Source organism: Staurois parvus, unplaced genomic scaffold (assembly GCF_062004578.1).
Source record: "Staurois parvus isolate SC_StPar_1 unplaced genomic scaffold, SC_StPar_1.0 ptg000444l, whole genome shotgun sequence".
Classification (NCBI taxonomy): Eukaryota; Metazoa; Chordata; class Amphibia; order Anura; family Ranidae; genus Staurois; species Staurois parvus.
Window position 1 is genome coordinate 1,615,374 of NW_028318240.1, and position 15,169 is coordinate 1,630,542.

Here is a 15,169-nt window from a genome sequence, read left to right on the forward strand (position 1 = left end):
GTGGGCTTCTGCTCGATCATCAATCCTGATGGTACCATGGCTCAGGTGTTCCAGGGCGTCCTGCAACCGATGTGGAAAGCTCGGCCTAGCACTTTGTCACACTGGGATTCCGCTGTGGATGAGACGGTGATGATGCTCACGCCTTGGCTCAGTTATGTCTGCCGAAAGGAAACTGCAGACGGATGGTAGGTGGCTGGTCAAAAGCTCACATGCCAAAGGCTCCCGATCCATCTGGACCACGTGGCCTGCTCAGCTCTCCACAGCATCCATATCCTTGCTTGCAGCTTCAGCCCATAGTCCCAAGAGGAAGAGCATTCTCCAGAGTCAGGCTTATATAACCATCCCCAACATTCACCTCTCCTCCTCCAGCTGGCTGGAACCTGTAGTTCCCAGCAGCATCGGTTCCTGGCAAATCTCTGCCATCTGGACTACATGTCCCACAATCCCCTGTTCTCAATGAGATCCCCCTCTCTTGGTGCCATTAAACACAATGCCACTATCACAACTGGACACTAGAGGGGGACATTAATTCAACACAGTCATTATTATAAAGATCTGGCGGTGGCCCAGATAGGTTGACCAGCACTGGGCTACATTAACAAATTTAATCCCCAACACCAAGGGTCCAAAACACACTGACATATTAATTTTGGTGAACTGAACTTGTAAGCAATTATTTGTCTTTGCGCAATTAAGCCCATTGACGCATTCGTGTTTCCTCTCTGGCAGCTTGAACTGTCTGAAGATCCGAAGAATATCATCCTGAACCCCCAGCCAGGGTCACCTGTGGTCCTGAAAGTAACAGGAGAACCCGGAGCCACTGTCGGCATGGTGGCTCTGGATAAGGGTGTTCTCGTTCTGAACAAGAAGAATCGAATGTCACAAAACAAGGTAGGAGCATCAGTATAGACTAGAGGTGATTGAATTCCAAAACTTAAAGTGATTTTAAAGGTTATTTTTGTTCTTTAAATAACAAACATGTTATACTTACCTGCTCTGTGCAAAGGTTTTGCACAGAGCAGTCCGTATCTTCCTCTTCTCGGGTCCCCCAGAACCTCCTTCATTCATCAATTCTATGCATGAAGGTAAAAAACATTCTGTATGCTGCTCCCCACCCAGCCCCCCCAATACTCACCTGAGCCCCATCTCTATCCATTGATGTGCACAGGAGCCTCAACTGTCCTGGGTCTCTTTCTCCTCACTGGATGAGACAGCAGCAGGAGGAATTGGTTCCCACTGCTGTTAACCACAGCCAGTGAGCCAATGGGGAGAGAGCGGTAGGCGGTGCTGAACCATGTCTGTATGAGTCTTATTGATGCATAGAGCGGGGCTCAGGAGCAAGCACACTCGGGAGCAGTTGAGGGCACTGGTCAAGGGGAAGGAGCCACGGATTCTGGCGGGGGACCTGAGAATAAGAGGATTGGGGCTGCTCTGTGCAAAACCATTGCACAGAGCAGGTAAGTATAACATGTTTGTTATTTTTAAAAAAAACAACTTTAAACTTTAATATCACTTAGGTAATATATACAGTACATGTATTATAATAATAGATTTATTGACAAAAAGAAAAAAAAAAAAGAAAAAATGTGCAATAAGGGTCAAGAATAGATACGACTTTATTTCAGTAGAAGTCAAGGGGACATTCCAAAGAGTAACCAACGTTTTTGGAGGTTCAAAACCACCACCTTCATCAGGGCTAGGAAAAACAACGACAATAAGAACAATACAGTATCAATATTATAGTATCGAAACAGTATAACCTCCTTCAGGTCATAGTTAAAACCAAATACCCTTTAGCCACTAGTATTGGATAAAATAAAATCAGGTTACATTGAATAAATAACTAATATTCCAAAAGAACCTCAGACAAATGAGAGAATCTAAATAATAAAACATAACATTTTAGCTGATCAATTGGGTTATAAAACGGGCAGCACAGTGGCTAAATGGTTAGCACTTCCACCTGGCAGTACTAGGGTCGCTGGTTCAAATCCCGACCACGGCACCACCTGCCTGGAGTTTGCATGTTCTCCCTGTGCCTGCGTGGGTTTGCTCCGGGTACTCCAGTTTCCTCCCACTCTCCAAAGACATGCTGGTAGGTTAATTGGCTCCTGTCTAAATTGGCCCTAATATGTGTATGTATGAATGTGAGTTAGGGACCTTAGATTGTACACCCCTTGAGGGTTAGGGACTGATGTGAATGTACAATATATATGTAAAGGGCTGCGCAAATTGATGGAGCTATATAAGTACCTCAAATAAATAATAATAAATAAATAAAATAAAACAGTAATACTAATTGTAATCATAATACTACATCTTGTTTAAAATATGGACCTCATAAGAGTAATTATACACTATAATGCCAAAAGTATTGGCCCCGCCCTCCAAATCATGTGATTCAGGTGTTCCAATCACCTCCATGGCCACAGGTGTATAAAATCAAGCCCTTAGGCATGCAGACTGCTTCTACAAACATTGGTGAAAGAATGGGTCGCTCTCAGGAGCTCAGTGACTCCAAGCGCGGTACCATGATAGGTGTACTAAGTCCATCCGTGACATTTCCTGGCTACTAAATATTCCACGCTCAACTGTTAGTGGGATTATAACAAAGTGGAAGAAACTGGGAACAACAGCAACTCAGCCACGAAGTGGTAGGCCACGTAAAATGACAGAGCGGGGTCAGCGCATGCTGAAGCGCACAGTGTGCAGAAGTCGCCAACTGTCTGCAGAGTCAATAGCTAAAGACCTCCAAACTTTGTGTGGCCTTCAGATTAGCCCAACAACAGTGTGTAGAGAGCTTCATGGAATGGGTTTCCATGGCTGAGCAGCTGCATCCAAGCTTTACATCACCAAGTGCAATGCAAAGCGTCGGATGCAGTGGTGTAAAGCACGCCGCCACTGAACTCTAGAGCAATGGAGACATGTTCTCTGGAGTGATGAATCACGCTTCACTGCCTGGCAATCTGAAGTACCTGTCTGGGTTGGCGGTTGTCAGGAGAGCGGTACTTGCTTGACTGCATTGTGCTAAGTGTAAAGTTTGGTGGAGGGGGGATTATGGTGCGGGGTTTTTTATTCAGGGGTTGGGCTTGGCCCCCTAGTTCCATTGAAGGAAACTCTTAGGCCCCATGTACACGGGACACTTCTGAACGATGGAAACTAACTGCTGGAAAACGAAAGTTAAAAAAAGTCTGTTTAGCCACGTTAGCTTAATGTGTTTATGTGCGTTTGCATTTAGAAGCGTTTTTTAAAGATAAACACAGGAGAACCTCCCAAATGCCCAGAATGCACTGAAAAGTGGTAAATTATTAACTATTTCAGACTGTTTCAGAGAAATACAGAGAGTAGAAGCAGAGACAGCAGTATGTGCTGAGATTAGCTTAGGTGTGAGTTGCTCATTAACATATTGTTTGTTTCCAAGGGTGGGGAAGGTGTCTGGTGGAGGGAGTCATTAAGGTCACCTGGCAGGGGGTCTTCATGAGGAATTTGAGGTGTGAATGGTCATTAACATATCTTTTGTTTCCAAGGGAGGGAGAGGTCTGAGGTGTGAATTGGTCATTACAATGTGTGACAATCTTGGTAGGAACATCCTGTGTTCAGTGTTTTGTACCTTGAAAACGCTTTGCATGCATTTTTCATGATGAAAAAAGGTTCTGGACAGCATCGGGAACTGGAAGAGTTAAAAAAAAAATTTCAAACGCAAACGCTTATAAATGCGATTCGCCACTTTTAGTCGCGTTTTGCTTTGAAACGCTGATAAAATCGACTGCTGAACGCAAGTTTTCTGCGTTCAAAAAAACAACTGTAAACTCAACTGCCTGTAAACGAAGATGTGTACATGGACACATAGGAAAACATTAGGGAGAGTTCAGGGGCTGCTGAAAAAAACGCTGAACAGCTTCTAAACGTGAGTTTATCAGCTGCAGTGTACATGAGCCCTTAAGGCGTCAGCATACCAAGACATTTTGGACAATTTCATGCTCCCAACTTTGTAGGAACAGTTTGGAGATGGCCCCTTCCTGTTCCAACATGACTGCACACCAAAGCAAGGTCCATAAAGACATGGAGGAGCCAGTTTGGGGTGGAGGAAGTTGACTGGCCTGCACAGAGTCCTGACCTCAACCCAACAGAACACCTTTGGGATGAATTAGAGCGGAGACTGCGAGCCAGGCCTCCTTCCCCGACATCATTGCCTGACCTCACAAATGTGCTTCTGGAAGAATGGTCCAACCTTCCCATAGACACCCTCCTAAACCTTGTGGACGGCCTTCCCAGAAGAGTTGAAGCTGTTATTGCTGAAAAGGGCGGGGCCAACTCAATATTGAACCCGAACACTAGGATGCCATTAAAGTTCATGTGCGTGTAAAGGCAGGACGATCAATACTTTTGGCAATATAGTGTATAATTATAAAAAAAATGTATCTGAACCATTATGTGTATAACTGAAGCCATACACTCTAGGATCCAGTTGTACAATACCCTGGACATTCTGCCCTAGCTTCACCAACACCGTGTATAATACGAGTAATCCCAAACACACCTATCCAATATTGGTAAAGCTACAGCATGATTGGCTGAGAGAGGAAGGAATTGTTGAATATGACACTTTAAACATGACATACACACAAAAATCTTTATCATTAGAGGAACCAAGTACTGCATATTGCCTACCTAACTCCCTTACTCTCATTCTTATTTCCAAATTACACGATTGCATTTTTGTCCAACATTTCTATGCTTCTTAGAGAAACATTTTTTTGTTCTTTGCTAGGTCTGGGATGAGCTGGAGCGGAGCGATCTCGGCTGTACGCCAGGAGGCGGCATCGACAGTGCTGGGGTTTTTATTGATGCCGGACTTGCTGTTGAATCCAACCTTGGCCTTACCGGTCCAACTCGGAATGGTACATATCAGAGTGCTATGGGGGTGGAAACATTTATTATTATTATTATAATACAGGATTTATATATTATTATTATTATACAAGATTTATATATTATTATAATACAGGATTTATTTATTATTATTATACAAGATTTATATGGTGCCAACAGTTTGCTCAGCGCTTTACAATATAACTGGAGACAATACAGCAACAATACAGTTCAATACAAGACGGTTAGGAGGGCCTGATCCTGGGAGCTTACAATCTAGGAGGGAGGGGGCTAGTGGTACAAAAGGTAGTAACTGTGGGGGATGGACTGGTTGGAAGAGTAGAAGATTCCATTATTAGCTGAGGGCAGGATAGGCTTCCCTGAAGAGAGAGGTTTTCAGAGATCGCCTAAAAGTGAGCAGAGTAGGTAATAGTCTGATAAATTGCGGTAGAGAGTTCCAGAGGATGGGGGAAGCTCTGGAGAAGTCATGAAGGCGAGCATGGGAGGAGGAGACAAGGGAGCTAGAGAGTAGGAGGTCTTGCGAGGAGCGGAGAGTATGGCTTGGGTGATATTTGGAGACAAGATCGTTGATGTAACTTGGGACAGAGTTATAAATGGATTTATATGTTATTGTTAATGTTTTGAATTTTATCCGTTGGGCAATGGGAAGCCAGTGGAGGGATTGGCAGAGAGGGATGGAGGACACTGAGTGGAGACCAGTGGAGGGATTGGCAGAGAGGGATGGAGGACAGGGAGTGGAGGGATTGTCAGAGAGGGGTGGCAGATACAGAACGGTTAGGAAGGTGGATCAGTCTGGCAGCAGCATTCATGATAGACTGAAGAGGGGATAGCCTGCGATGAGGTAGGCCAATGAGGAGGGAGTTACAATAGTCAAGGTGAGATATAACCAGGGAGGGAATAAGTTGCTTAGTGGTTTCCGAGGTTAGGAACAGCCGTATCTTGGAGATGTTGCGGAGGTGAAGTCTACAAGATTTGGACAGCGATTGGATTTGGGACTGAAAGGACAGATGTATATGTGCTATGCGTATATATTTAAAATGTAAAATGAGTAGGTATTACAGCTGAACTCCAGCCAAAACCTTTCATAGTTAGTTGTCTAGGTAAATATACAAGGGCAGTACTGAAAGTAATGCAAAAGTGGCCATAACTTTTATATTAACTTACACGGGCCATTAAACTGTCTTCCCCCTTGGCTAATACAAGGGCTGAGCTGTAAGTAATACAAAATTGAGCACACCATTTTTTTAAACCATCTGCCAACTACGCTGTAGTGATAGTATGGCTACAGCATGGCCGTCCAGTTCTGGGAGAGCATCCATGGATGTTCTCCCAGAACAGTGCCCCTCCTTTGGATACAGCTGATCACAGATTGGGGTACAGGGCTAATCACAGTGGTCCTTTACCATGTGATCAACTGTGCCCAATCACAGCTGATTGTATGTAAACAGACTTGCCGGTTATCGGCAGAGGTTTGCTCACATGCTGTGTCTGTGTGAGGAAAGGAGAGTCGATATCCGGCATGGCTATCAATACATTGTTTACACGGATAATCAGGGCACTGATCATCAGAGCCTTAATTATTAGTGCAGCCCCATCAGTGCCAATCAGTGAAGCTTATCAGTGCCCATCTGTGCCGTCTCATCAGTGAAGCTACATCAGTGCAGCCTCATCAGTGCCCATTAGTGCAGCCTCATCAGTGCCTATCATTGCAGCCTCATCAGTGCCCATCATTGCAGCCTCATCAGTGCCCATCATTGCAGCCTCATCAGTGCCCATTAGTGCAGCCTCATCAGTGCCCATTAGTGCAGCCTCATCAGTGCCCATTAGTGCTGCCTCATCAGTGCCCATTAGTGCTGCCTCATCAGTGCCCATTAGTGCAGCCTTATCAGTGCCCATCATTGCAGCCTCATCAGTGCCCATTAGTGCAGCCTCATCAGTGCCTATCATTGCAGCCTCATCAGTGCCCATCATTGCAGCCTCATCAGTGCCCATCATTGCAGCCTCATCAGTGCCCATTAGTGCTGCCTCATCAGTGCCCATTAGTGCTGCCTCATCAGTGCCCATTAGTGCAGCCTTATCAGTGCCCATCATTGCAGCCTCATCAGTGCCCATTAGTGCAGCCTCATCAGTGCCCATTAGTGCAGCCTCATCAGTGCCCATTAGTGCAACCTCATCAGTGCCCATTAGTGCAACCTCATCAGTGCCCATCATTGCAGCCTCATCAGCACACATGAGTGAACAAGAAAAATTACTTATTTCCAAATGTTATAACAGAAACTAAAAAAAACTTTTTTTTTTCCAAATTTTCGTTTTTTTTTTTGTTTATTTAGCAAAAAATAAAAAATCTCAGTGATGAATAAATACCACCAAAATAAAGTTTTATCTGTCTCAAAAAAATGATAAATATTTCATATGGGTACAGTGTTGCATAACTGCGCAATCGTCATCAGCACTGAAAGCTGAAAATTGGCCTGGGCATGAAGGCGGTGAAAGTGCTCGGTATTGAAGTGGTTAACCACTTCCAGTCCGGACACTTTCACCCCCTTCCTGTCCAGGCCAATTTCCAGCTTTCAGCACTGTCACACTTTGAATGACAATTGCGCGGTCATGCAACACTGTACCCATATGAATTTGTTAGCATTTTTTGAGACAGATAAAACTTTATTTTGGTGGTATTTATTCACCACTGGGATTTTATTTTCCTTGCTATATAAATGAAAAAGTCCCAAAATTTGAAAAAAAGCTTTTTTCTTATAACATTTTGCAAATAAATAATCTTTCTTCATAAGTCTTGGCCAAAATGTATTCAGTTTTCTTTTTAGTAAAAAAAAAAAACCCAAATTTTTTTATAACCCAAAATTATAATTTAAAAAAAAAATGTTTACATTTTTTTTTTTTTATATTATTATTATTATTATTATTTTTAACATACTGTCACCCTAGCATAGTGACACTGTACTACTTGTAGGGGTTATGAAGATTTTATTTTTTTAAAGATTGCTTTTACACCCATAAAGGCTACAAAAGCAATCATTTCTCCTTCTCTCTGGCTGCATTCCATTGAGAAATACTGTGAGCTGTGATTGGTCAAAGCTTGTCACATGGTACAAGGCTGTTGTGAATAGCCTTGTACCATGTGACCTCTGTGATCATTCACAGATTTCACAAGTAGTAAGCAATGATGTCAGAAGTAACATCTTGCTTACTACTATTCATGTGATCACTGATTGGCCTGAGGTTCCGTACAGCGATCGGTGTTTCGCTGTGTCCTCCGGACACAGCAGGCACCGGATCGCAGTGCTGCGCACTCACAGGGAGCACGCACAGTCCAAAATGGCAAGCGCCATTTATGAACGGTAACCTGCCCCTGTACTGCCCCTGTTTATATACATGGGTTGGACGGGAGGTGGTTAACTTACATAGGTTGTTCAAATTTCTCATGTTGGTGGAGGTGATTGTAGCCATATTAGTGCATTTGCGACAGAAACAATTGAGGACTGTCAGTGATACTTTTTTTATTTGCACTGACATACAATTTTGAGGACAAGCTTTCGGGGTATGTCCCCTTCTTCAAAGTCCAAACAGTACTTTTACAAATCACAAAGTTTAAGCAGAATGTTAGAAGGGATTGAGAAAAAAAAAAGGCAGTGCAGAAAATGCAGCAAAGGATCTTATGTTGGCGAAACAGGATAGAAGTTGCAAACAAGGATGAATTTGCACAGACATACCATCAAGGAACATAAAGAAGATGACCTCTGCACACCTGTAGGACACCATTTCACACAACCAGATCACACAATGGGAGACCTCAATGTTTTGGTTCTGAAAGGAAAATTCAAATCTATCCAGGAAAGAAAAACATTTGAACTAAGAATGATAATTCTATTTGACACAAAAGATAACGGCCTTAACTTGGACATGGGATTCCTCAATCATTATCCGACAATTTCATGACTATCTATTAGCTGAAGCTTGACCCCCTCTGTGTGAGTGTAGTATCCCCCCCTCGCTTTTGATGTATCTTATCTGTAGCCTTTTTTTTTTTTTCTCAATCCCTTCTAACATTCTGCTTAAACTTTGTGATTTGTAATAGTACTGTTTGGACTTTGAAGAAGGTGACATACCCCGAAAGCTTGTCCTCAAAATTGTATGTTAGTGCAAATAAAAAAAGTATCACTGACAGTACTCAATTGTTTCTGTCGCAAATGCACTAATATGGCTACAATCACCTCCACCAACATGAGAAATTTGAACAACCAATGTAAGTTAACCCCTTCCGTCCAGCCCATGTATATAAACAGGGGCAGTACAGGGGCAGGTTACCGTTCATAAATGGCACCTGCCATTTTGGACTGTGCGTGCTCCCTGTGAGTGCGCGGCACTGCGATCCGGTGTTGGTGGAGTAAGTCTTCCTCCATAATAGTTCTTCTTTTTCATTCCAGGTAAATAATGGATTCCAAGCAGAAGCAATGTGCTGTCACTGAGTTCCTGATGAAGGAGTGGTGCAGACTATCCGACATGCACAGAAGGCTACAGAATGTTTACAATTTGTAATGTCTTGTCATTGGTGACTCTTGTCAATGGTGTCATCTCTGTAAACATTCTGTAGCCTTGTGTGGATGTTGGACAGCCTGCACCCTTCCTTCATCAGGAACTCAATCACAGCCTGTTGATTCTGCTTGGAAGTCATTATTTACCTGCAATGAAAAAAGAGGAAGAGTTACAATAGAGGAAGAGTTTCTCTACTGACATTTGAAATTGTAGCAACCTATGTAAGTTAATAAATAAGGTATGCCCACTTTTGCACCGCATTTGGTATAGCCCTCATACAGTATTATGGAAAATGGGAAAATGATTTTATGACTTCTGAATGAAACGTGTAAGTAAACTAAAATCACACTGGGATATAGAAGTTTTCACATCTGCAATTGTCCATTTGGAACTATCATCGTCACCTGACATATTTTACCACCTTGTCACCCTATTTTGGATATATATATACCTGTATTGCAATTGGGCGGTTATCTGATATACTTCAGAGTCACCCCCATACATATCATCTAATATTAAGTTGTCACCTGACTTTTATGCTTTTATAGAGGTATCTTATAATATGATGTTTTAACACTGTATCAGTATATTCGTTGTTTCTAGTGCTGCACTTTTTTATCTTTATTACTTATTGAGAAGGTTTGTGGTTCCTTTTTGGTGCAATAGCTGCTATCGTAAGCGCTCGCTAAGTTTTTATCTTTTCTATTTAAACCAAAATCAATGTATTTATCAAAATGATTTGTTCTTTGGTGACTGCCTATAATGGTCTGTCTACATTTTGCAGAATTGCGCTGTGAGGAGACAGCAAGAAAGAGGCGCTCTGCGGCTAATGTTGCAAGGAAAAATGAAAAAGGTATTTATTTGAATATAGTGGTCCACAGTATGTCCAGCCAGATGTCTGCTAAGCAACAGACATAAAGTGTTGAGCAGGCTCGGACTGGGACAAAAAATAGACCCGGGCATTTTAGACTAAGCAGCCCCAAGCCCAGAGACCCTTTCCTTGGAGTCTGGTGGTGGAACTCCAGAGAGAGAGAGAGAAAGAAAGAAAGAAAGAAAGAGAGAGAGAGAAAGAAAGAGCTTTCTCTCTCCTCTCCCGTCTGTGGTGGGGTTGGTGGGGGAACTATTAGCACTGGGGACAGTCTATCTTGACAGATCCCCCACAGCAACTGCAGGGAGGGGGGACCCAATGGCAGCACTACAGGAGATGAGGGAGGCCAGCCGTGGGGGGGGGAGCATACAGGAGCCCACCGCAGCAGGAGATGAGGGGGGGTGGCCACGGGGGGATCATACAGAAGAGGGGGGGCGGCCAGGCAGCACATAGAGTATCTGGACCATGCATTTCTCTCCTGCCACCAGCAGCCGAGAAGCAGGCATTCAGTGGCGGCAGGGGAGAAATGCACGGTCCGGTTCCTCTATGTGCCGCCCAGCTGCCTCTCCTATCCAGGCAACCCTGGCCCACTGGGCAAATGCCCGGTGTACCCTATGGCCATTCCAGACCTGGTGTTGAGTTAGAAACCAGGGTATATACTTTATTCTCTGCACTTCACTGCTTGGCAGATGGTTGACTGTGCTGCAGAGGTGGGTATGGGCGTCACCAGTTCCATGCTCTTGTTACTACTTAGCACGCAGCTAGCATGTTTCCAGGCATCCTGTAAAGTTTGCAAAATTTTATATAAAAATCCAATTTATTAATCAATAGGGTGGTTTTACTGTTTTACAGCAGTTGTGAAGCAAGCCTCTGCTGCAGAGAAACAAATGAGTGGGAAATAAGTTGGCATTTTGTTTGGTAACAGAACATCTGTTTGGGCAAAGCAGAACTGGTGTGATTTTTTTATGCACGAATAGTTTGGTGCATTGCTTTATGGCACCAGAATTTAGAATGGTTGCTACGATGCTAAAGTTGATATTCAGAAAGCCTGAGGTATGGTTTGTGGGTTATTTAGTACAGGAATTGATGTTAGTTTGGGCAGGGGTAGAACAAACCCAAAGACTAATATAGCACCCTCCTAGATAGCTAGGGGGAGCTGTAGCTCAATTGTTAGTCAGGAGGGCTGAGCCTGGGTGCAATAGTTAGCATTGTCAAATTGTGGTCAGAACTGAGAGGCTCTGCAGGCCAGTCCTCTGGAATTTCCCCAATTCTAGAACTTTGGAGCAAGGTCTAGAAGCAGTAGGCGGATCTGAGGATCTGAGGTCTGTACTCTTAGAGGATCCTGCCCAATCCCCAAAAGGTAGCTTGGCAGGGGCCAGGACAATCTTTAAGAGTAACTGAGCCTGCTCAGCTGCAGGAGAGTACAGGTGGAAGAGAGAGAATGTGAGACTGAAGGCAGGAGCCTGTGAGGGGGCCCAGATGGAGATGGGCTCACCTGCAGGCAGAGACCCTGGGAGGGAAGAAAACTTGGGACTTCACGGGTCCCTGAGGGAAGACCACCTGTGATGCAGGGAAGGAGCAGCCAAGCTAGAAGGTCTGGTAGCAGCCACTGACCAACCAGCAGCACAGGAGAAGGACTGAGTGAGTATACCTTCACCCCCTGAGCCAGATAGGGGAAGGAGCACTCTAGTGGGAAACCAGATTAGCTACCATCCAGGACTGTCTTATTGTTTTAAAGTGACAGGCACTGGATCCCCTGCTCAGATTCCTCCAGGCAGCCAGATAGAGGAGAGTCTGGGGTCTGAGTGGTACACCAGGAGAGGCTGGCTAGCTCTCCAGAAGAGGATATTTTACTGTACAGACTTGTAAATAGTTTCAGGAAGTTTGTCCTCAGTTCCAGTTCCATTGGGTATCATATACACCCTTTACCCCATCCAAGTTTTATTATCCCCTAATAAAACATCAACACCATCTCAAGAACTGGTAACTGTCTCCTGGATGCAAGCCTGAATGGAAAATGTGTGTTGAGTGGCTGTGAAGGACTATAAGGGGACCCAAGTTTCTTGAAACTCCTAAGGTGGGGGTGGGGGTAGTGCTACACTAATATACCCTCCAAACTGCTCCTTATCATCATAAATGTAAAAAAATAAGAGTGTTGCCTGCATTCTCCCCCACTGGGGTCCAGCATTGTCATATAATGATGAATATAATTAGAATATTTTGTTTGTAAAACCAGCACAACAGTTCCAGGATGCCAATCTACGTAAGTGTTGTGAAGATGGCATGAAGGAAAACATCATGAAATATTCCTGCCAGAAACGATCAGAATATGTCCTGCAGCAAGGAAGGTGTGTCGAGGTTTTTCTTGAGTGCTGCAAGTTCATCTTTGAACCACAAATAATCCGGGGAAGGCCTAAGGGTCCAAAGTTTGCAAGGCCCGAAATCTGTAAGTACCACTGCCTGAATGGTTAAACCCATCTCCTACAGTTAGAGAACCAACGTGCTACCTGAGGTTTAAAAGGAAACTATGGTTTCAGGTCAATATTATATATTTTTTAAGTAAACCCTAATCAAATATCATTGTGTTTGCTATAGCACTGTGTATCTTAAACAACTGCCATGTATTTTATATATTTTTCTTTCTGTCTGTACACACTCCAGTGATGGCTGCATGGCATTTTGTGTTTTCTGATGGTGACAACAACGGAACATGTCTTTGCATAAGCACAGCTGTGTGCAGCCTCCACTAGAAGAGTGTGGGGCACCCTAAAATGCATAAAATAGGGCTACAAGCCTCAATCAGGTCTAGAGTCTCCCCATAACCTTACTAAACCCACATAATTGTCCCCAACACCATCTTCATTGTGGGGACTGCTGTACGTAGACCTAAATGTATTTCACTTGCACACAGACATATATATAGGGTATGGACATGCATGCCTGTATTTGCAGTATATGAGTCACATCCACTGCATAATTCTGACCGTAGTAATGTGTAAGAAAATATATTGTGCACGGTTATATGCATGTAAACGGCAGCGCTTGCTTTTGGACATATTTCCAAGAATCCTACAGCATGTTCTGTAATGCACGTCTATGGGCAGAATTATGTAGCAGATGTGGCTCCTGAGCGCCACCAATAGCTGCTTATATACCCTACATATGCTCATGTGTAAGATCCCTTATTATGCATATGTTAATATGCACTTTGTCCCAGAAAAAAAAAATATAGCACCTTCCTGTAGGTATGTGGGGTGCCCCTAGAGACAGGATGGGCTAACATTTTCCCAGGGCTGAGTTCTTGGATAAAAATGGAGAATTGAGAAAGATTAGGAGCCAGTTACTTTAAGTGCCTTTTTTTGTGATTTTATTGCTCAACACACAAGGAGAGAGGGATAAGGGATGCAGATACCCCAAGCAACGCTTAAATATTTCAGATCCACTTGTAGAGTGTAAAAGGACCTTCAAGACAACATTGGCAACACCTCCAGCTGTCTTGCAGACCTCTATGTGCTTTCTACAATGCCTATGTGCTTCTTCCTTGACCTCTGTGCATTTTCCCAAGAGAGTCACCAGCTCCCTAATCAGCCTCTTCCCCGTTCCTTCCTCCAGCAGAATCCCCCCTCATGGCTCTCAAACTTGGTTTGGCTTCTTCCTCGACCAGGCAGAACATCTCCAGAGGTCTACTTGTGGCCTAACTCCAACGTTTAGCACAGAACACATGGCTAAAGGTCTAGCAAACCAAATAATTCAGCAGAGCCAAGAGGAAAGAGAGCTCACCATATTTATATTCTCCTCCAGCATACACTAATAGCAATATATCTCCTGTTGGATGGCTAGAGGGAACATAAATATTCATAACCCAGCATTACTGTGGCATCTCATTCTATTGCCAGGGGTACCAGTGGCACCTACTGTCAGCAAAGAGAAACAACAGCAACACTGAGTTTAGGGGAAAACCAAATGAGTAAATAAATGAGAAATTAGCATGGGCTGTCTACCACCCAGTCACACTAAATTTATTAAAAAAAAAAAAATCAAACGTGCAATATCCTTCCAACGATCTGGTCTCCAGTGTATTATAAGCTAGTTTATGGAAAGGATGGGCTGAAATTTGCCTTTGGTGGATTTTACAGAAAGATTAAAAGACCAAAAAACTATTTTATAAGTTTGTTCTCATGTGATGAACTATTGGTTTAATATTTATGAGAATTTTAGTTCAGCAAATGCTGTTCTAAGAACAACTGGACAGAGCAATACCCCCCATTATATCAATAGTTGCAGTTTGTACTAGTGGAATACTTTTCGATATTGTAGATTGGGGTATCTCATTTGTCTGGACTAGACAGGTGTTTTTGAGTGATTTAACCTATAATAAAGGTGTTTGTAGAAGTAACGGTATATATAGTCGCACAATTGTTCATTATTAATATTAATATATTTAAACATTTTCGGTTTAAATACAGAGGTGATCAAATACCAACAAAATAAGGCTCTATTTGTGGGAAAAAATTACATACATTTCATTTATGGACAGTTTTGCTTGACCGCGCAGTTGTCAGCTAAAGTAATGCAGAACCGTATTGCAAAAAATGGCATGGTCAGGAAGGGGGAAAAGTTTTCCAGAGGGCGAGTGGTTAAAATTTAAACAATATGTTTAGTTCTTTGGTAGTTCCCACAATAAGGATGGTGTAGGAGCATAGGGCATGAAGTGACAATGCACACTAGCAATCAGGAGACGGGGGCAGAATTTTGTCACTCCATAACAGAAGGTGCCTGAACAAGGACCTTTATGACACAATCATCAGATATTACATATGCAGATTTACATTACTTTATAAATTGCATTAACATGTT

At 43.2% G+C, this 15,169-nt stretch overlaps 1 protein-coding gene across 2 annotated transcripts in view; it reads left to right on the forward strand.

The window, feature by feature from the left end:
* Window positions 1–15,169, forward strand: part of LOC149453942 (complement C3-like) — a 181,863-nt gene that overhangs the window by 85,905 nt on the left and 80,789 nt on the right. For both annotated transcript variants that reach the window (XM_089688009.1, XM_089688010.1), the window contains exons 14-17: window positions 730–891; window positions 4,772–4,901; window positions 10,229–10,297; window positions 12,549–12,758. In XM_089688009.1, coding sequence (XP_089544135.1) covers window positions 730–891; window positions 4,772–4,901; window positions 10,229–10,297; window positions 12,549–12,758 — 571 coding nt within the window. The remainder of the gene's footprint in view (window positions 1–729; window positions 892–4,771; window positions 4,902–10,228; window positions 10,298–12,548; window positions 12,759–15,169) is intronic.